At 37.6% G+C, this 22,347-nt stretch overlaps 3 protein-coding genes across 4 annotated transcripts in view; 1 reads left to right on the top strand and 2 right to left on the bottom strand.

The window, feature by feature from the left end:
* Positions 1-3,588: 3,588 nt before the first annotated feature.
* On the bottom strand, positions 3,589-9,165 carry LOC145499358 (uncharacterized). 2 transcript variants are annotated; one of them, XM_081478878.1, is made up of 5 exons: positions 8,013-9,165; positions 7,564-7,689; positions 6,395-6,550; positions 5,587-5,646; positions 3,589-5,240 (listed from the first exon to the last, which is right to left on the bottom strand). In XM_081478878.1, the coding sequence occupies exons 1-5, from the start codon at positions 8,116-8,118 to the stop codon at positions 3,805-3,807; spliced, it is 1,884 nt and encodes a 627-aa protein (XP_081335004.1). In that variant the 5' UTR covers positions 8,119-9,165; the 3' UTR covers positions 3,589-3,804. The 2 variants fall into 2 exon arrangements, with proteins under 2 accessions (XP_081335004.1, XP_081335005.1); XM_081478879.1 differs by having other exon boundaries at positions 3,589-5,237.
* A 1,591-nt stretch (positions 9,166-10,756) lies between these two features.
* Positions 10,757-17,965, top strand: LOC145499450 (LIX1-like protein). The gene is made up of 3 exons (XM_081478962.1): positions 10,757-11,416; positions 15,036-15,282; positions 15,849-17,965. The coding sequence occupies exons 1-3, from the start codon at positions 11,272-11,274 to the stop codon at positions 16,336-16,338; spliced, it is 882 nt and encodes a 293-aa protein (XP_081335088.1). The 5' UTR covers positions 10,757-11,271; the 3' UTR covers positions 16,339-17,965.
* A 278-nt stretch (positions 17,966-18,243) lies between these two features.
* LOC145499449 (mitochondrial potassium channel ATP-binding subunit-like) overlaps positions 18,244-22,347 on the bottom strand; it is a 13,068-nt gene continuing 8,964 nt past the window's right edge. Inside the window, exons 7-13 of the mRNA XM_081478961.1 lie at positions 22,055-22,111; positions 21,786-21,844; positions 20,997-21,059; positions 20,650-20,708; positions 20,215-20,265; positions 19,506-19,543; positions 18,244-18,835 (exon numbers count right to left, since the gene is read on the bottom strand). Of these exons, the coding sequence (XP_081335087.1) occupies positions 18,755-18,835; positions 19,506-19,543; positions 20,215-20,265; positions 20,650-20,708; positions 20,997-21,059; positions 21,786-21,844; positions 22,055-22,111 (408 nt within the window). The 3' untranslated portion in view covers positions 18,244-18,754. The remainder of the gene's footprint in view (positions 18,836-19,505; positions 19,544-20,214; positions 20,266-20,649; positions 20,709-20,996; positions 21,060-21,785; positions 21,845-22,054; positions 22,112-22,347) is intronic.

Raw genomic sequence — 22,347 nt, 5'->3', positions numbered from 1 at the left:
CGCCCACTACTAAATATCTCAATCAGTGGCAAAACAAAGATTACTCGTATCTTCTACAAAGTATTTCATTTGCTCAGACAGCCAATTTCCTAAGCTCAGTTTGCTCGGTTTCATGCATCGCCACATAAACGAAAATATAGAAGTGTATGCATGCCCTTAATTGATTAGCGTTGCCATAATTCTAAACCGGCAAGACCAGCAGGTGTTGATGGTCCTGCTGTTAGTAACGGAATTGGCGTTTTAGAATCATTTTTGTTTCTTTTGATGTGTCATATATAAACGCCAACTCCGTGGAATACACATACAACATTTGGATTTCGAGGCTCAAGTTTAAACACTTCAGTTAAAGGAGACATCGACATTAACAATGAAACTTACGGTCATGCTCGAGAATAAGGTCCCATCTTTTAACCATCGTTTTTGAGTGCGACGACTTCTGTTTTGTCGGTTTTCCTAGCGCAGAACACACACAAAGTACAAACAAAACCCAAGAAACTGTGAAGCGATCCATTATTTTAAACACACGACGCAGTTCCGCTTGGGTGATCGAGATTAAAACCTCTCAAAATTGCAATCAAAAACCCGACAAATATTTGATATCTATCATGAAATAAGTCGCCAAATTTGGCAGTTGCGTTGCTCGAGTCATATCTCACCCAGCGTTTTGGTATTACGTTATGTGGGTTCAAGGAAAACCAATTAGATCGGTGAACTGGAGGTAAATATTGCCGTAAGGTAGGCACTTTTTGGAAGAAAGGCTGTTTGGTGATTGGCTGAAATGATCGTTTATTATTAGCCTTAGCGGGTGCCAAGACGTGGAACTGATTCATCTAGCAAACGGAAAATTGTCACCTTTTGAGGAACTGAAACACGGAATCAAGTATTTTGCCAAACCAAACACTTAAATTTTGTTAGATTTTCATAGTTGATACCTGCTTACTAAATCCCTGAGAGAATTTGAAAAACAAACAAACAAACCCGTTCTGTTTGCGCCTGTCAGGGATGATGACGACGGTTGAGCGTTATAACTGCTGGAATTGATGAATCTACTTTGTTGCAATCCGGTTGAACTTGTATGTTCTTTTTACAAGGCACTGACCCTGGGGAGTAATTGCGGGCCCATGCGTGGTTGATGCTCTATGTAGCGGAGTCTAAGTGTGTGTGCAAGGGTCATGCCATAACGCGAAAAGTTTCGGGTTTCGCGAACGTACGACAAGGAAATATACTTTTTCGACGTTCGACCCTTCAACACACGTCCTAGACTTGCCACAAGTCAACCTTTTCTCAGTGCTTAACTTATTATTTCTTCAAGCGACGAAGTCGTAAAACGGCGAAACTAACAGGCCAGGGAAGAATTATTAAAAAGGACTTTTAGAAAGTCTACGCACGCCCCTATATGATCAGTGTGTGAGTAAGTGGGTGTAAACATAAGTGCAAAGTAATTTCTTTTCTTTTCATTTAAAGTGCTGGCTCTCCAATCAACAAGACCTACTTGGAGGGGAGTGAATAGGGTTATGCAAATCCGCCGATCCGTACTTTTTTTTTCGCCAAATCCGTCGATCCGCCAAAATTTTTGTTCAAATCCGAAACCACAACCACATCTGAAAAAAGAAGTGTAAAAGTTCAAAGGTAAACTGGTAAATGTGAATGCCATTGTTAATTTTGCACAAATTAGTAAACAAGGCAACATGCTTGATGACTTTAACACAGTACAATTCCAATAACAGTTTAAATGAGCTTCGTTGGAAAAAAGAAATAATTTGGATGAACTCATTGGCAAACTGATCAAGGCTGAAGAAAGATCTATGATCCAAATTTCGTTTAGGACTCAAGATCCGAACATCAAGACAGGCAGAATCCGGAATCCGCGCCAAAATTCACAGCTGATCCACGATCCACAGTGTTTTCAAAATCCGCGAATCCGCTTGATTTACCCCAAAAATCCATTGATCAAAATTTTATTTCTACACTTCAAGATCGATACCGGTCGGGTCTTTCAAATATTGAACTGATACGTGTGCAAAAAATCTTCAGCGTGTTAGCGAGATATTGTGTGTCATGTAGCAAACATGGGGTCACGATCAATTCTTAGAACGAACAGAAGGAAAATGCATTACTAGTCAGTATGGAGAATTTATAGTTTTGGTTCTTGGAATTGAAAAGGCGGGGAATTGAAACAGAACCATGAAACTATACAGAAATAAAAATGTTAAGAGCTTTTATTTTTCTACAAAGCCTTTATGATGACAAGCAAATAGTTGTTAATAAAATAACGCGTCATACTAGTTATTTTGTAGTGTTGACTAGCTGACTACGACGGTTATAACAATCTGCGGATTTCTAAATCCCTGGAGAAACGGCTCATGAAAGTCGATGATATATAGTCAAGGCGGCTTACTTGCCCCTCTAACTATCATCAGCTGTCATTCCACATGATCAGATGGTGCATGTGCGAAAAAGTTAACGACAGTCAAAAATCAAGCTCGCGCAGAAGATAGCGGCTTGTTTTGTTTTGCGTGATATGTGGAAAAGTGGTGCCCTCTCGTTTACGGGAACTTGTCTGTACCCAGACCTTCATGATCCGCCGCTTTCGACAACAAGTTCAGTCAGCCCTGTTAAGTCATTTAAAATGCCGCTAAAACATGATCATGCCTGACCGAAAAACTTTCAGACTGGTTGAAAGTCGATGATCAGTTGCATAATGGTTAATTGGTGTTTAGAGGGCAATACGAGCCAGCCGACCTATAGCTATCATTGGCTTGATAAGGGCGTAAGACCGTTTAATGCGCGTTTGAAAAATCTACATTACTACTGCGTAGGTTGTGAACAATATTCCTCCTTTATTTTGCGAAGTTACTTTAAAAAAAGTTTACACGATTTGTTCCGCAGATGTGACAACAATGATTCTCATAGCCTGCATGTAGTAATCAAGAGTTTGAATTCCTGCAGATTTTAAGATATTTACATTTTTTTAGCTTTAGTTTCAAAAGAATCGACTCTGGACGGCTACTTTCTCCTTAAGTGACTATTTTTGTTCGTTTGCTTATCTGATCTTTATGGAATATGGCTATAGAAATTTATTGTTGCATTTAATTTTACTCTTTAACCTTTTTATGTTTTTTAGTGCCAATAAAGACACCGGTTTTGTATTGAGGACTGTCACCAACAGACCAGTACAGAAATGTAAACCAATGTCCCATGCAAAAGAAATTCCCGTTTGCTCAGTTTTTAATGTCCGCAATGTCCGTGGCTAAATTTTCTTCCTAGATGCCTAGGGTATTTACAGTCCTCGTCATGTAGTTTTGTCGTGAGTTAAAATGCTAGTCGATGCGGAAATCGAAAGTCATAGCGAACTATAATCGTAAGGTTATCAGTGGTGAATAAAACATGCTTGCCTTTAATGAAGTAAGCTAAGTCTTATGGAGACCTTACTCTAAGTCGGTTAGCCCATGGAATTTTTTTTCTAAACTCTTTTTGGCGATGGATAAAACTAATCTGGAGGACACCCCAAAACAATAGTCTAATGATTTATGTTACTTTCATATATTACTTTCATATTTGGACAAACATGTTTTCTTTTTTTACATTTCAGGCTCATTGAAGCCTAGTTTCCTCTTGGAGCCCAATGACATAAGCGTACGATTCCATACAGTACTGAGAAATTACGTTACGCCAGCTCAAGGACAACGGGCAAAAGTCATCGATTGTTTGAATGTGAACTAACACAGTAACCTTAACATAGAATTGACATCTCCTTGGCTTGTAAAGTTAAGCTGTGAATCGAGCTGACTCAAACCACGTTCCTTATGGTTGATTGCCGTTGTACAAGCCATACTGCATACTCTGCAAACTGCTGTAGTAAGGTTGTCTGTATTGATAATAGTTTTGGTAATACGGGTTTCTTGCAATTTGGAATTTCTTGGATACAGAATAGTTATTTCCATAGACCGGGTTACCAGTCGCCATATTGAGCGGTGAAGTAGCAGATATCCTGTCGTTGTATGCTTGGTTATTCATGGCTTGGACAGTGGACTTCTTGTAGTTATTTCCATAAAGCTGGTTTACAGTTCCAAGGTTTATTGGCGAGGGCGAGATTCTCTGGTTGATGTTGTAGGCTTGGTTAAACCTCTGTACAGCGGACTTCTTGGACAGCGAATAATCTATCCCCATGGTTACCGGTGAAGACGAGACTCTCTCGTTGTACGCGTTATTTAGCGCCTGGACAGCGGTGTTTGCCTGAGCGACGAAGCTTCGCGCAGGAGCTTGAAGCTTGTGGAAGTCCTTGTGATGAGTGATCTTTTGGATGAGCGCGAGCATGCGCCGTAGGAAAGTTGCATTGGTGGTGTGTAAAATTTTGTTCTTGAGGACATCCAGGTTGATTGTAGGCTGACGAGCGTTGACTTTGTCAGCAACGGCTGGAGTGGCAGAGTTGTGAGCTAAAGTATTCTGTGGCCGGTTCAAGAAGGTAGGAGTTCCTGTTACAACTGGTTTTCTAAGTCCGTCTATGTTTGAAACCGGTTTCACTGGTCTTACCTCTTCTCCAGGGCTCTGTGCCAGAGGCATTTTGCTTGGTTTGTTCGAGAGACTGTTTACGGCTTGGTCAGCAGGTTGGTCGTCAATACCAGATTCTTGTGGAGTTTGATTATCGATGGATTCACTGGGGTCGCGCATATCGGCGTGTGGATCGTCAATACTTTCAACTGGGCTGGTCTTAGCATGAAGATTTTTAACAGGTTTATTGTAGAGCTGCTGTTTGACGCCTGCTCCGTTTAATGTACTTGGTCTCGCAGGCTTGCTAGCTGTAACTTTGTTGAAATTATTCATTGCATTTTTAAGGAGGCTGGAAACTTTGTTTTGCGTACTCGTGGCTGATTGCACGTGCGCTTTTTGCACGTATAGCGGCTCTCCAACAGCAACGGAATCGGGTTCATGTAAGCGGTCTTGAAGTGCGTTGGGGTAAAATGTTTGGAGCAAATCATGGTCAGGTTTGGGCGGATTAATCTGATTGTCATTTGAGGCGAGCCTGCTGTACTGGTCGCCGAGCATGCTTGTAAATTGTGGCTGACGGTTTTGACTCTCCACAGAGCTTGGGACATCTGTGACAGAAGGGTTACTCTTGAAAGACAGTGCCAGATTCTGGGATTCTCGTTGATAGTCGTTTAAGCTTGGTCTTGCTGGCTTGTTCCTTTGTACTGTGGCTTGAACTGCAGGTTTGGCGGACATCAAGTGTGGTCCTACTGCTGTGAGAAAAAAATAGAACATAAAACACACAAGAAATATACTTCACGTCTAAACGTTAAGCCCATTAAAAAGCAAGTCCGTTAAATAGCAGTCACGAAGCATTTCTACGGCTGGTCGGAGCAGTAAATCACTTGGCCTAGATACACACCGCACGAAAATCGCTGCCTTTTAAACCTTTATATCCTGAAATTAAGGTATAAAGTTAACGTGGCCGTCGTCCAGCTCTGTATACTCAATTTAACGCGAATTAGAGGTAGTTAAAGTAGAGTAACTTTATTTTTTCTTATTCGGGAAATAATACGTTCCTAAAGAAACGATACAGTCATACTAAAACAGGTCACCTACCTGGCACAGGATAGCGACGCGGTACATAAGCCATTTTATTGGGCTGATAGATCTTGATTGCTAAAAGAGAGATGAAAATCGTGATACGTCAACTGTAATTTGTTTTGGTATCTTCACTACCCAAGGGCAAGCAATTTTCTTTATATTTTAAGCTCCTTGTCAGCGTGCAGTAAATTTGTGGCTTTCTTTGCCGTCAGCTACAAAACCGAATTAGTGATGAAATTTGAGGTACGTTGGAGGTCCCAGGGATTTCAGTTTCTTTTGTAGATTTTTCTTTCAAGCTCGGTGCATTCGTACACCAGAACCAGAAAAACAGTTGACTATAGTTTAAAATATCGCGTACTTTAGACTGATACTCTTTAAATGTCAGCGCTCTTGTCACTCCTGTCTTCTCTCGTACGCTCTCATTGACTTTGAACTCAGATTCTAATTGAAATTCATCGATAGTTTTCTCTCGTTTGCCTCACAGTAGCCAAGAATGAAATCTTTAGCCATCTTTCGTGCACATTCACCCTTCAACTTTTGCTTTTCGTGTGGTAAATACCCTCTGCATTTCGCCTATATCTGTTTATTCTCCCGAGAGGTACCAAGATCCTGTTTTGTGGGCATGGCTTGAAATTTTTTTTTCACCCCTAAGTAAGAGGTACCAATTCTAAAATGGTACCGCAAAAACTCCCGCTGTCGATCTTTTGAGGCTGAACACCCCTTTAACCTCTAAAAGGTACGACGAACACCCCTGTTCCTTTTTATACGGATTCCTTCCCGGGAACATACCCTCTGCGTCTATATGCGTTCATTCAAATTTTACCTTGAGGAATAGTTTTAGGTTTAGGTTTAGCCGGGACGGGTGAAGGGATTTTGTAATGATAATCCTCTGTGGTAGATTTAGCGATCTCTTCAATATTATCTTTGTTAATGTCATCTTCGGTTGACTTTTCGATCCCTTCGATATTTTGCAGTTTTCCTGCAAGAGAAAGTGGCATAGTCAGAAAATAATCCAAACTTCTTCTCTCGAAAGGTGGCGGTATGATAAGAGAAGAGAATTCTGTATCTGCTGTTCTGTTTGTGTGGGAGGCGCAGTTGCCTTATGGTTAGTGGGCTTGTCTCCGGATCGAGCGGTCCGGGTTCGAGCCCTGGCCGGGGACATTGTGCTGTGTTCTTGGGCAAGACACTTTACTCTCACAGTGCCTCTCTCTACCCAGGTGTATAAATGGGTACCGGCGAACCCAATGCTGGGGGTAACCCTGCGATGGACTAGCATCCCATCCAGGGTGGAGTAGAAATACTCCTAGTCGCTTCATGCTACGGAAACCGGGATAAGCTCCGGCCTGATGGGCCACTTGGTTCGTATACAGACTTTTGTTCTGTTTGTAAAAAGCGTCCCCGTCAGGCAGCCGTGACGGTCGTCACGAACATGCCGTTTTTGACCGTCCTGGGCTATCCACATGGCTATCGAAGACGCTCTCACCAGATAAAAGAACGTCTGATCGCACGGTTAAGTCGTCCTCAGATTCCATATTCGTTTTGGCCAGAATTGTTATTGATGATCAAATGTATAGTGGGCTCTAGAAGTTGTCCTCAAACGTTTTGGAGATCATTTTCGATCGTTGCTACAAAATAATAACAACAAATACATAGCCTGGGCTAATTTATTGCAATTAGAGAGTAGGAAATTAAATCAAAAAATAATAACAATAATAATGAATTGATTTGGCATCTCTTGCTAATTGCTGCATATTTATTTCAAATTTACTTCTTAGATCGAGAATTATTTCTCCTAAAAAAATTATAATTTTGTTTGCTCTTGCCCTGTCTATACCAGTTACCATGTGTCACTGAGGTTGCAAGGAGAGATTCAAAGTGTATCGATCTTAAAAACACCTGAACCTGCTGCAGGTACCAAAACATCGTCGCTATCCCGTTTTGACATACATTTTCCCGCCATTTAGACATTTTATTCTTGGCCATATAAGTTACCTCGTCTTCCACAACCTCTTTTCCGCTCGAGGTATTCTCTCAATCTGATGTATCCTTTTCTGTACTGGTGCTCTACAAGCGCGCAATCTGTGATCTCGTCATCCAGTTCTGTGTCTCCAACTCGACCTGCAAAAAAATTCTCCCTTTTAGAAAAATTGGTTTACTTGCATGTTTCAGTTACTCCCATAACGAGATCAGTTTTACAAACAAACCTAATTGCTAAATTTTACGGCACCGTACGCCGTGCGTCGGTTTGAACCGTGCGTATCTTAATTTTGATCACATAATACTATCATGGCATTATTTTATTCAGCGCTCTGTAGAAATGATTATCATGATAAGTCTGTTCAATGTTTGTTGAGCGAAAGTAACATAGCATTGCATTTTTAAACTCCACCGAGTCGAATCATGCAATCAAACCCCAAGATAACAAATTGAAACTCACTTACTAAACTGATTGTCGTACATTGAAAAATCCGACCGCTTTCCTGGCAGAACGCTTCCAAAACTCGCAGCGACGAAAATAGACAGAATCACCGCCCACTTCAATAGCATGACTGCCACCTCCACAAATCTAATTTGCTAATATTTGTAACTAAGAGAAGCTTAATAAAGATTCCCAGTAATTTTAAACAAAACTGAAATCCAAGCGTAATCAAGGAAGATCTTCAAAGTCAAACTGGCCGTCTCGGCCGTTGAGATGATTTCATCGATGTTTGACACTTCTCGCGGGCCATTCGTGGTCTGTTCTATTATAATCTCTGACGCCATTGATGATCTTATTCATCTCTCGATAACTTAGCAGAAAACAACCGCTCTCACCTATTTCGCAGCGTTAAGTGCATCTCGTTCACCGATTTAGTTGAGGATTCTTTTGAAACTGAGCTAACTTTTTCGCTGGACGTGTGAAAATCTCCAGTCCCTTCTCCTGTCTCACTCAGGTTATAACATTGTCACTGAAATCCTGGCCTGTTATCAGGTCCCAGGGCAAGCAGGATCACATGACAACAGGTTAAGAGCGATGAAGTGCAAAAAGTCACGTTCGTGCACGAAATCTGCTCACTTTTAGATTATTTAAAAACCTTCTCCGCGGTGCGATCATGTTCAGCATGTTAGAAATTCAAAACAACCATTCGATCACCGCGCTCGTTTTGGAGATCAAATGCGTGGACCGGAGGAGAACTACGCTGTTTCTGTAACTGTCTAGGAGCGACAGGTGTTTTTAAATGATCCTATTGTGATAAGTAAATATATGAAACCGATGTCATTTTCCGGGTTATATGAAAAGGATTCTAGCAAGTCTTGCACTGCCGCAAAATAGAGAAATTCGCTCTCACGTGAGTAGAAAAAAAAAAAAAAAAAAAAAAATCAAAATTTCTCTCACTCAGTGTGGAGTAATCAACAAATATAGGTGATCTATTTTAAAGAAAACCGGAATTGCCAGTTATCAAATGCGCGTTATATAAATTTGCCTTGCGCGGTTTATGTGATGACGCCGGTGATTTGCCGGGCTTGTTTGCGTTTGTTTTATCGTTTGCCATTTATAGTTACATATATTAACAAAATATCAATTTATATGGCAAGGAAGGCCAGACGAACGTTTCCGAGCATTTTCCGAACATTTTCTGAAGATTACCGAAGATTGCCGAAGACGACCGAAGAATATCCGAAGATGTTTTGATCATACAAAAATGACGCAAGTAACCCTAAGAAGAAACGAAATCACTTCAGCACTTGAAAGGCATTAAATCACTTCGGTATAAGTAACAATAGTTTCATACTCCGTTCAAACATGTGTTTAAGCCTAGGGCCAAAAAAATACGACAAAAAAGCTCTATAAATAACCGGTAAAAGAGCTCTAATTTACTCTTGCTTTCTTGCACGCGATACATGGCGTCACATGAGCGTGCGCCTAAATGAATAACTACGCGTGACACCACGCATGTTTTTCTGATTTTTGTGACATCAGCGTGACCAAATAAATGCTAATTTTCTCGCGTTCCCTTCGGTGAATTTTTTTAATTTGGCTCAGTTCTAACCACATACAATTCCTATAAAATACCCTATTTTTGTTAAAATCTGTCAGAGCTAATCTAATACACTGAGAATAATGACAAATTACAGAATGTTGGAAAAACCGTCTGAACAACCTTGACTTTTTACTAATTCAAAATGTCAGGCAATATCATTTCCATTATGTGGCGAAGTATGAAAAAAGTTTCACCGAAGGAAAGTATAGATATTAAGGAATTTAGGGCAAAATGAGGAATATACCTGCCTGTCAATAAATGAGATGTTGCCATGGTAATGGCTTTAATCCAAAAATTGACAACCAAAACATAAGCCTTATTTTAACAGTACCTATACTGGTAAATCTCTACGAGAAAACTTTAAGAGAAATTAACTAAGTTTCCTTTACTAACTCGCGCTCTATAGGGAGGGTGTTCGTAATTACTCTAGGGAGTCACCTTAAAGGGACAAAAGAGAAATGTTATCAAAAATGATATCTTCACATGTGAGGATATCATATTGTTTTTATCGATTTGTTATCACTCGGTATACCACTGACTTTTATATAATAAAAAAGAATAAAGAATGGATATTCTGTCATCGGCGCACAAGATGATCATAATTAAAGACAAGGATAAAAAAAAACAAAACAAAAAACAAAACAAAATAGTTAAACAAAACTAAACACGCAAATGCACAAAAGCAAATTACGACAAAACAAGAGCAAAGAAAACGCGAAAAAAAAAAAAAAAAAGCACAAAAAAGCACACTAAGAGAAGTAAAATGTACCTGCACCAATAAAGTCATGGCTTCAGTTTAGAGGTGAACACAGCGATACTAGAGGCATTTTGAACTTCAGTGCTGAGACGGAATCAAATGATTTGGGGCCTTCAAAACGGAGTAAGAATTCCTTACGTTTGCCCTAAAGTAGGGGAAACGGACGGAATTCTTAGTTCTAGTATTGTATTTATGTACGTCCAGTAGTTTAGTAAAAACGTCATTTGAAACTTTCAGGAAGAAGGTGATTTTTGTCTAGGTATATAACTCTCTGGTATATAACTTTACCTAGTTGAAGCTTGATCAGAATGTTTTAAACTTTTTAAACTCACAAAAATAGGATTGGTATTTGCATCAAAAATACCTCTCACTCGCCTAGGAACCTGGTTGGAGATTAATCAGGTCAATGGCAAAAAAGGTCAAAAAACAGTTCCATGTAAAGAAGGCATGAACGTGGAACGGTCAGATGAAAAAACACAAAGCCAAAATCTTGTACCCGATCAGGTCGTCCCGACTACAGACTCGAACAGACATGGAAATGCTAAGACGACAGTTAATGTAACATTTTATAAAATAAGCTTTAATGCCAAATACCTTTTTCAACCCACGACAAACAACTGACAGAATATTCCAGGCGCCCACAATTTACAATGCGACGGACTAAGACCGAGCCCCACTCCTACCCCGTAAAAACGTTACGCTTGGGAGGTTTGCGTTGATCCGTGGAAGGAGGACATTTATTGAAGGCGTTTCATCGCTTCTTCGTAGTTGTCATCACCGCGTTTCTACGCACAGCTGGTAGCTTCACGGAGTACACAGCCATGGTGGAGTAATAACAGCATAAACATGCAAGCTACAGGTTCATCTTCTAGTCAAAGAAACCCGTAATTTCCGTGCAGTCCACGCTTTTCGATCGTCAACATGGCGGCAACTCAGGAGGAACGAACAATAAATGCGAATGTGCCAAGCGGTTCAGACGGAACTCATCCCGCGAAATCAGTGTTAAAAGAAGCTGTTGATGCTGTGCTCAATTCATTTGCTAAACACACGCATGGATATGGCAGAGGTAAGCTAAAAGTTATCCAAACCTTCCTAATCATCTACAAACAACGACACGGCTCACGAACATTTGTACTGTTTGGCTTTCGTTAGTGTTTTCACTGAGATTACACGTAACGACGTAGCAATTGTCTTCAAACTTGCAGTTATTCCGGTTGTTGAAAACCAAATATCTAATATTTCGTGGGGATAGATTTCTATAGTTTTGATTTGATGTTTACAGTTGAATTTCCAAATAGAATGAGTCATGAATGTCCTTTTCTTTTCGGCTTTTTGTTTTATTCCGCTGCGTTTATAGTTTCAAATGACCTGTTACAATTATCCGAGAAGTAGGTCAAATGAAAAACTTGTTTAACATTTAATTTTCAAAATCTTGCTTTGTGATGAGTACGAAGTTATCCCTCTCCTGGGCGTATTAACGCCACCTTGATCCGGAAATTACGTCGCTTCTCACTCAATCGAATATTGAACATGGTCTGCAACGAGAAAACGTCAATCGCTGCAATCTTAACCTAATTTTATTAGTGATTACAATATGAAAGACGCCGCCATCATCTGCAATATTCTATTAACTTTATTTTTTCTGCGAAGTTGCACGAGATCGGTCAGCCTGGAAATCGCAAGTCTAGACATATATCACTATCGATCGAAATCTCAAAATGTTGACGAAAGGATTCGTGTTTCATTCTTGAATGACAATGATGTTTGTGTTGTTACCAGATCTTTTCAAGTACTTGTAGACCAGTTTGACGAACTGCTTTGATTTAAGCTTCTGTTTAGGCGCAAAAATCTTTCAAAAGTACATGTAGAGTTATTTTCATGCAAGCTTGCTACACTGTAGAAGCTTCTACTCAATAATATTCGTTTCACGTGGAGTTCATCATGTGATTACTTGACACTTTGGAATTTAAGAGGAAGCTAACTTGTTGTAATTGGGTTGTTCTCTGTTTTGAAGTTTCTGAATAACCTATCACATTGCTGATATTATTAACATACCATGCCAGGTCACCAATATTTTTAGGGTTTATTTAATTGATGAGGAGACTACATGAAACCTATAGAAAGTCTATCAAAGGAGTCATCTCCACTTTGTGGCTGATATTATTTTGAGTTGATAATATGGGCAGATTAAAATTGAAGTCAGGAAATGTTCTGCACACCAAATTGCTTGACATGCCATAATTAAGACAAAAGGAAGAATTCAAGGGTAAGATTTTTTTTTAGAGATTTGGGATGTAAGTTAACTTGTCTTATGGTTTGTTCTTTTTTTGAAGTTTCTGAGTGACCTATCACATTGCTGATATCATTAACATACCTTGCCAGTTCACCAATACTTTTAGGGTTAATTTAAATGGCAATCAACTATCTGAAACCTCTAGAAAGTTTATCTTAGGAATCATCTCCATTTTGTGGTTGATATTATTTTGAGTTGCTATGGTTACAGTACAATTGAAGGCAGGAAATGCTCTGTACACCAAATTACGTAATTTAAGACAAACGGAAGAAGTCAGGTGGAAGTGGTACTATAGGACCCTTTGTACAGTCACAAACAAATTATTGGTGCCAGCATTTTCAGATACACGTATCAGTTAGCTCTAAATTATAAGATTTTATTTTAAAGTTCATTGGATTTCAATGTTTTTTCTCACCAGCTTTTAATCACTTCCAAATTAGAGAGTGTAACTATATATTGAGCAATTAGATTATTAGCTTGAGATTTCTATCGTGTGATAACTGATGAGGGTGCAGCTCAAGTCAACTATCATGCATAGAAATCGAGAGTGAATAATCTAATAATTGTTTAAGTATAAATCTACTAGTTGGTCAAAACTTTATCTAAATTGTCTTCACAGACTTTGAAAACACCAAGAAGCGGCCATCATTTCGTTAACAAGGGCACACTGCTAGGCTACTCACTATCTATCACAGAATCGATAGTGAGTAGTGTAGCCAATCAGAGAACAGCATTCGTGATAGAATGCTAGTAGATTTACACTAATAAATGATAGATGAAGTCTTTTTATGGACTGAAAAGTCCTGGTGACTAGCTAGCTTGGTTTGTTTTTCACATTCAGTCTTTGAAGTTGTCAAGTGCAAGCAGCAGTCAATTTCTTTTGTTTGAATTAGTTACATTGTAACTGATGAAAAATTGTTCTGCTCTGAGGTGCACACAAGGCAATGACAGTTTTGAAGTTAATGGTAACACTTAAAATATATGGGCTAAAAAAATATTGTCTGCACTTCTAAAAGAATGGCTGAAATCTGTTTTTGAAAAAGATACAAAAATATGCTTAAACTTGTGCCAATGGGCCTTTCACTGCACGAGGGAATTTTTGGGATATAAAATGTTTAAGATAAGAGCTGTAGTGCATCCATGGAAATATTATGTCACTCGGGTATTTATACAGTAAGTGGTTATTATCTGCTGATTAATATTTGCATCACATATATTACAATTACTAAGTTAGTTCAGGGGGCCAATAACAAATTTATCAATCAGTACATTTTCTATCTTGCTATACATGTGGCATTTAGAGCAGTTTTCATTTGAGTGTTGTAAAACCAAAACCAAACCAATCACATACTGTAATTAGACTACTCAGCCAATCTCAAACTGCAGTAGTAAAACCAAAATCGAAGTAAATGTAATTGCCTGACACTCAACTGAAAACCAATCTAGGAGAAAGACACCCAAAGCAAAAGAACAACTAGTGCAAAAATAAGTTAAGCCAGCAAATGCACTGATAAGCACAACAATGATCAATGTACAGACGGCTTAAGGAATACCAAGGGCTTCAATGGCTTTCTGAAAAGTTTTTGTTTTTTCTTTTCTACACAGAAATTGGGTTATTTCTGTCCTCTTTGGGTCTATTATTTCTTTTTCTTTGTATTTTTGGAATTTTCCACTTCAGAGCATTAGCACAAAGGGCTTCCATGTGTAAATGTTGTCAAATGTTTAATGTGAAAAATACCAAATAACATGTTGAAATACATGTGCTAGCTCTGAGATGAGCATTTTCAGTGGACATTCCACCATCCATTTTGCCCATAAAAAATTTACGAGATTGTGACACCTCAAGTAGTGTATTATTAGTTTTAATAGAAAATTTGCTTCTTTTTGTAAACATTAGGTAAGAAAAATGATTAAAGGAAAAGGGATTTTTTTTCAGGCCTGAAAGGAGGAAGTAATTTTAAAAATCATTTTTTCCTTGCTTAATTGTGATGGGGACTGACTTGGTTGTTGCTTAGAGCACCATATGTAAGATAAAAAAACACATACATGTACACAGTGTAGGAAATGTAATGCATATAGTCTGTCACCTCTTATTGTTCCTTCATGGGTGTGGTATTTCTTTCTCTTGAAATGCTAAATGTGGCTGGAAGTGATGAGAAGCGACTGTAATTGCAGGCGATGTCATCCATAATGTGATAAATAGTACACTTAATGTAAGCTATTTTTAGACTTAGTATGCTACATGTATAAAAGGAGGTGATTGCGAAGTTTATGTGATGTTTACCACTGGCAACCATGTTTTAGTTCTTAAAAAATATTTAGCAATAAATCATTGTGTCATTAGAAATGATTCTTAACTTACAAGATGTTAATTGTAATATTGTTCTTGTAGTAAATGTCATAGAAGCATTGCAGGAGTTTTGGCAAATGAAAGAATCCCGTGGAGCTCCCATGAAGGGTGGTTCCACTATCCTATACGAGCCTGAGTCATCGGAGAAGCCACCGTATGTCTGTTATGTAAGTTTGCCTGGAGGAAGCAGTTTTGGGAGTTTTCAACCATGTCCAACTAAAGCCGAGGCTAGAAGGAGTGCTGCAAAGATTGCACTGATGAACTCTGTGTTTAATGAACATCCTTCCAGGTGATTACAAACAAAATAGATTGTTTGAGAATTCTACTGCATATATTAATTTTTCATTTTCCTTCCCTTTCCTACCTGTATCAGCTATAGTAAGATCTGTTATACATTAAACATATGACAAGGAGATTGTTTCCCATTGAGATCAAGGTACATGTATTTGTACCAATAGATGTTTGGTACATGAATTTTTTGGGGGGGTGGGGGGGAATTCATGTATACAAAAGTCCATGTCTTATTGTGGTACATACCATACATGTATGTAAGATACTTTAATTTAAAGTATTTTACATACACGTACAGTATGTACCACAATAAGACATGGACTTTTGTTTTCTTCACGAGTGGTCACCATGAGTGAGAAAGATGTACACTGTATGGTCATGGTATTTACACATAAATGAGTAAGAGCAAATTAGCAAAGGAGTACATACATTTTATGTCCTGGCATATGTTACATAAAAGGGGAAAATGCCCTTTCACCAAATCACTGTAATAAGAACTACTTAAAGTTCCACTCTGTAATTTCAGCTATTAATTTACAAATTACTGTACCTTTTTCCTTACAGAAAAATTACAGATGAATTTGTGGAATCAGCTGTCAAAGAAGCCGAGTCAACAGAAATGCAAGTTGCTCTGAAGAGAAGAACAATAAATCTGACAGCAGACAGCTCTAAAGATCCCAACACTGGTGTTGGAGCATTCCGCTTTATGCTGGAATCAAACAAGGGAAAGAGCATGCTGGAGTTCCAAGATCTAATGACAATATTCCAGTTATTGCACTGGAATGGGAGTTTAAAAGCCATGCGCGATAGAAACTGTTCTCGGCAGGAAGTGTTGGAACATTATTCTGATAGAACTATTGATGATGAGATGAGGAGTCAAATGGCGTTGGACTGGATTTCCCGTGAACAAGAACAACAAGGGTTGATAAAAAGGGAACTCGACAAGGCTTGTAAAGAGTTAGAACAATGCCGTCTTAGTGGGCGGGAGCTGAGGTTTCCTAAAGAGAAACGTGACATTCTGATGCTTGCTTGGAGTCAAATTGGAAAAGTTTAAACTCTTGCTCTAGTAGTTATCAAATTGGTTAAATTATTGCTGGGGAAAAATTACGTAATGTACAGTTGTATCATTTGTCTGTGGTAAGGATTTTGCATCCAGGTACAAATCTGGAGACATATTTTAAGTGATTACGGAGCTAACTGTAGTAGAACCAAGAGGTATTGTCTCAGATGAGCAGATAAAACTTGTAATTAATACCTAGCCTATAAATTGAAGCTGTAATTATTTATTGCCCTGTGTTAGAAAGCTATGTACAAAAGTTTGTACAATTGATTGTTTCATTAGTATTTTTTTTTTCATTGTGCTTGTTCATAGATTTTATGCTGAAAACAGAGGTTTTTGCTAAAGGTAGTAGGTTTTGTTGTTTTTGTCAAATCATTATCAAGTGGACTTCAATAATTATGCATGAAGTACAATGTACAAATGTATCATTAATTTTAGAATGGAACTTGAATTGGAACAGTTCTGACATACACTGCAGTACTTAACAGCAGTGAAAACAAATGGTGACCCAGGTCTTCAAATAATAATAATAATAATAATAATAATAATAATAATAATAATAATAATAATAATAACAATAATAATAATAATAATAATAATAATAATAATAATAATAATAATAATTCTTATAAGATTAAATTTGGAAATACAGTTAACAATAAAGATTAGCGAAAAAACTGAGCAACAACGTTTTGGTGTCATCCTGGCACCATTTTCAAGTGTTTGACACCTCATTGGAATGAACATGAACATTGAACAGCTATCTTAATCTTAATTTATTCAATTTTGCACCTCTACCATTGGTATAAATTAGTTTACTTTTCGCACAAATATTTTTTAACTTGAAAATGGTGCCAGGATGACACCGAAACGTCGTTGCTCAGTTTTTTCGCTTATCTTTATTGTTAACAACAACAATAATAATAATAATAATAATAATAATAATAATAATAATAATAATAATAATAATAATTATAATAATAACTTTATTTAAGTGTCAGGGTAAGTATTTAGCTTAGACAAAGCAGGTTGCCTTACTGAGGCTGCAGTGTTTCCTTGTTCAGAATAAGTTACAAGTAAGCACAAATACTGGTGTATCAGTTAAAGCCTCATGTCATGACAGCCTGAAAATTTTATCCCATTAGTGTGTTCTTCATCGGCCTTTTCTGGATCACAGGAACTGTGAAGTCACTGACTTGGTGGAAATCAGGTTTCAATATTTCAACGACTTTTCTACAAATAGTATCTCATAATTTTTTTTGTTTTTGTGATCAGTTCTAGAAACTACATATACCATTTTAGTAGGAGGTTTTGAAGATAAAGCATGATTATTTTATTAACAAGTGAAGCTGTTATTTTGCTGCATTTTGCAACATTGGAGTTTGCCTAAAGTATGATCACCAAGCATTTTGATGTAAAAACTTGTAAAAACACAACATAGTCAATAAACAGATTGAATCAAAACCTTGCATATTTATTTTAATGTTTTCAGTAAAGTTGGCAACATTTGAAGTAAATGCCATTTATACACACATGTACAGCAACTCAAAAAATGTTTCACAAGTGTGAATTACATGTACAAGGTAAGTATTAAATGAAAATGTCGTCAAATTAAAAATACCATTAGCAGGTTTCCACGATATTTTTTCTTACATGTAGTTTTTGCTTTCTATATAGAGTAAAATAAAAATATTAAAATAGCCTGCTATCATTCTTTTGAATAGTACAAGTATACCAGACATTGTATAATTAACATTATTATTTCATGAGTGCGCATTAGATGTAAGATGATAGATACGGTAGCCAACAAGGTGCATACTGGGGAGTTGGCTATGATCAGGGTGATGTAACAGCTCTCATCAGGTCTCACATGAACAGCTTGCTACCCTTTGAGAGAACAATAGAACAAACAACAGAAACAATGTCCCTAGCCCTGAAACAATAACAGCTGCTAACAATGAAGAGAATTACAAGCTTACAAGAGCTGCCACACTTCAGTATGATCATCTCATATCTATCAAGTGCGAGCAGAATAATAATTATTACTTTATTAAAAACGCCCCCAAAATAAAGCTGAGCCAAACAACAACAACAAAAAACATTTTAATTGTATTATCCCTGTTATCCAATAATCAAGTTTTTTTTTAATTTTATTGCTAGTGGGGGTCTTGAAAATAATTAACATGCAACTAAAAAACAATTAATGCTAGTGTTAAAAGCAGGCATCGTGTGATGTTTTGGTGAACATTAAATTCAAATACTGGTAACTTCCAAAAATTTTTGCAGCCATTTCAGTGGATGTAATTCTTGAAGAAGCTTCTCAAAAACATTAACCAATTAAGTTTTTCATCTATCTAGTGTACAAGTACGTGTAAGAAAACGAAGGGTGTTGAAGTTCACAGGTGTGCAGCTAATCCTGGTCTTGCATTTGTCGGCGCACAAGGTCGGCATAAAGGCCATTTCTAGACATCAATTCTTGATGTGTTCCCACCTTAAGAAATAAGTCAAAAAATCTAGTTTGTCAAGATCAACACTAGAAAGTGCAGCCTCAAAACTAGAAATGCAAACTAGAAATGGCAATCTCTTGGTTGAGTCTAATCAGTGCTTAAAATCAGAAACTAATTAATTACAAGTGAAAGGCAGTTGGGGGAGCAGAGGGAGGAGCTGCCAACTATCAATACTTGAGGAATAACATATTACTACCGTCTAGGTTAGTTTATTAAGTTAATTTGAGGTTGATCCACCACTCTTGAAAGAAGAGGTGATTTTAATCTTTAATTTAAACATCTTCGTTGTTATAGCCTTGAATGAAACTTACATAATAAATTGAAATACAGAAAGGTGAAGGTAAGCACTGCATACCGGTAATTATGAGCCAAATGCCCCATCAGGCTGGCCAGTGCTTATCTCTGATTTCTGTTGCAACTCGGAGTATTTCTACTCTCTCCTGAATGGGATGATAGTCCATCATAGGGTTCTCTGAGCATTAAAATTTGCCAGTACCCATTTATACAACTGGGAGGAGAAAGGCATTGTGCCTTGCCCAAGCACAATACGATGTGTCCTGGCCTGTCCAAGGCTCGAATCTGAACAATTTGATTCGGAGTCCAGCACACTTACCATGAGGCCACCACACCTCCACTAATACAGGAAGGACTTACCTCTTTTATGTTACCATGTGAAAGAACAACAATCACATCTGTCAACAAAAAAGAAAATTTCAGGACTTTTAGTACTCATCCTTGTTGCTGAGTGTAGACTATGGAGCAATACATTTTTACAGGCTTAATCTGTTATTGCACGTACTTCTGCAATATATTTGAATGCCCTCAAAAATTTTGCACTTTGCATGTCCTGGGCTATTGGACATGACTTTTTTTGCACGCTGTGTCCAACAAAAATTGTAATTTTAGTTGTACTGTATTTTTGATGGACTGATACAGGTTAATACCTTTCAGCATCTGTCTTGCACATGTTTTATTAGTCACTTGCCTATTAGTGCACGGAGGAATAACTATGATTAGTATCACCTAACTAGTGGACTAATGCAAATCCTGGATTTTGATTGGCTGCGCTACTAGAGGACTATTAGTAATAGTCCTTGAGTAGCGAAACTGGCGCAATCGAGTGTGATGCTTTCTTTCGTTTTATTCCCAAATAGATATTTCTTCAACTTGCATTTGCTAACTTTATTATTGCCTTTTCTGTCTGACTAGTTGGGTGATAATAAAACAATTAGACCCTTCACCCTCAAGGGCCACGGGTCAATAGCCCATTCAGCTTCGCCTCATGGGCTATTGACCCATAGCCCTTGCGGGCTACGGGTCTAATTGTTAATGATGATGATGATGATGATGAAGTAATACTAACCTGCATTCTGTATTGTACTAAGTCTGTGTGCAATCACTACAACGGTGCGACCTGAAAAAGATAAAGCAAAAAATAAATTCAATGTTAAAATCACAACACAAGCCTTGCAAAATATCCCCTACAAGTTATTTTCTCCCCCACATAACCTTGCTCCCAGGATGTTTCCCTTAAAAATTGGGAGGGGCCTGGGGTTGCCCCTCCCAATTTCTAAGGGAAAAGGCCTTGGAATGACATCGTCCCTTGCAGAGCTCCTTTAAAAATTATATTCTTGGTAGTTACATGTATATTTGTTCCCTTCCCTTAGAACAGTGAACTATATTCATTTGTCAACATGCGTAGCCCAATTAAGGAACACTTTCCCCTACATGTACAGTACATAAGTTTACCAAATTAACTATTCTTTCAATATCTAAAAAAAAAAAAAATAGTTATAACCTTTTGTGACTTCATCCAGAGCATCCTGTACAACACGTTCAGATTCTGCATCCAAAGCACTGTTTGTAAGACAATTGATTTACAGAGTAAATAATACACAATCAAAATCACAAGCAACCATTTAGGATGACACCCCCCTGCCTGGGTCCCAACCAACAGAAAACACTTTGTTAGCTGCTCTAAGATACTATTAACAATCTAAAATGTACAAATGCTAAAAGGACCCATACATCTGTAATAGGTTACTGAAAAACAATTTTTAATAGAGTGGCTAATAAAGGTAATAAACTACATATAAAATACAAATTAAAAAGTAAAGGTTATTATCTTTTACAAGCAATTGATACCTTGTTGCTTCATCTAAAATGAGAATGGCAGGGTTTTTTAACAATGCTCGAGCAATTGCAATTCTGGAAAAAATGAGATAAATTACTACCGTCAATAGTGTAGTATTAATGTTACAGTAACTTTACATTCAGTTTTCAATTTTATATTATTTTGTCTAATACAGCAACTATTATCAAATTGGTGGTACACACTGCTATTTAACAGTATCCTAAAGATTATAAAACAATGTTCCTAAATGGCAGAAAAATGTTATTTCTTGAGCTGTAAAGTTTAACTTCTTATAACAGTTATTTTTAACATGTCATAAACAAGCAGACAGGTAAGAATATTAGCTATTACAATCATTGCTATTCTTCAGAAAATAGCCCATTACAAAGAAATAATTACGCTAGCTGATTGGTTAAAAATCATGTTTCTATAACTTGATTAAGAAACACAGAACTAGCATGAGCTGTAGACGTAATAATGGCGTGAGCAAAGAGAATTAACATTTTGATGATCAAAGCAAACATGCCATTTTTCTTTTGTCATGAAATTTTCTAAAATATATGGAAAACATGTTCTCTGTGTTTCTATCGCTTTTATCTACAGTTTGGGATAACTTGGAGAAGCTGTGAAAATGCTCGTCTCTTGGCTCGTGTTCCCACAACATTTCCCATTCTCCCAAACTTCCACCGGTGTTTCAGTCTATAATTTGATAAAAACATGGTTCATGTTCTCTTAAGTATTAAATATTTATTGTGCCTACAGGTGCATATTGTACATGAAGAATAATTATTTATCATCACCGTTGTTTTTGTCCACCTGATACAGTTACGCCTCTCTCTCCTAGGACAGTATTATAACCCTGAAAGAGATGAAGAACAGGGTTATCATTGAGTCTAAATACCAAAAATAAAATAAAGTAGCTGACATGAGGTTGTTTTGACCAAAACTTTCACAAAACAAGTCACTTGAAACTTGTCACTGTAATTTATACTAGCGGTGACAGTCGCTTGATTGACAAACCTGGGCATGTTAAGGACTATTCTTTTAACATGTACAATGGATGTAGTACCTCAGGGAAACCTTTAATAAAACCATCAGCACTTGCTTGTTGTGCTGCAGCCAGCACCTAAAATAAACAAAACAACACTATGATATTATGTAATATGTGCAAAGGGTACAAATCATGTAGCTTTAGCCCATGGTGAGGTGTCCAGACTGGCATGTGAGAAGGTTGGGGATATTTCTTGGAAAACTTGACTTAAACACCTAAAAGAGACCAAACTGGGTATGGCTTGACTGCTAAGAGATACCACTTTGAAACAGACAGACAGCATTTCTTTTATTGTTTCTTAAAGTGCAACC

The sequence above is a fragment of the Orbicella franksi genome, chromosome 10, assembly GCF_964199315.1.
Source record: "Orbicella franksi chromosome 10, jaOrbFran1.1, whole genome shotgun sequence".
In the NCBI taxonomy this organism is placed as follows: domain Eukaryota; kingdom Metazoa; phylum Cnidaria; class Anthozoa; order Scleractinia; family Merulinidae; genus Orbicella; species Orbicella franksi.
This window is presented reverse-complemented; position numbering and strand designations above follow the sequence as displayed.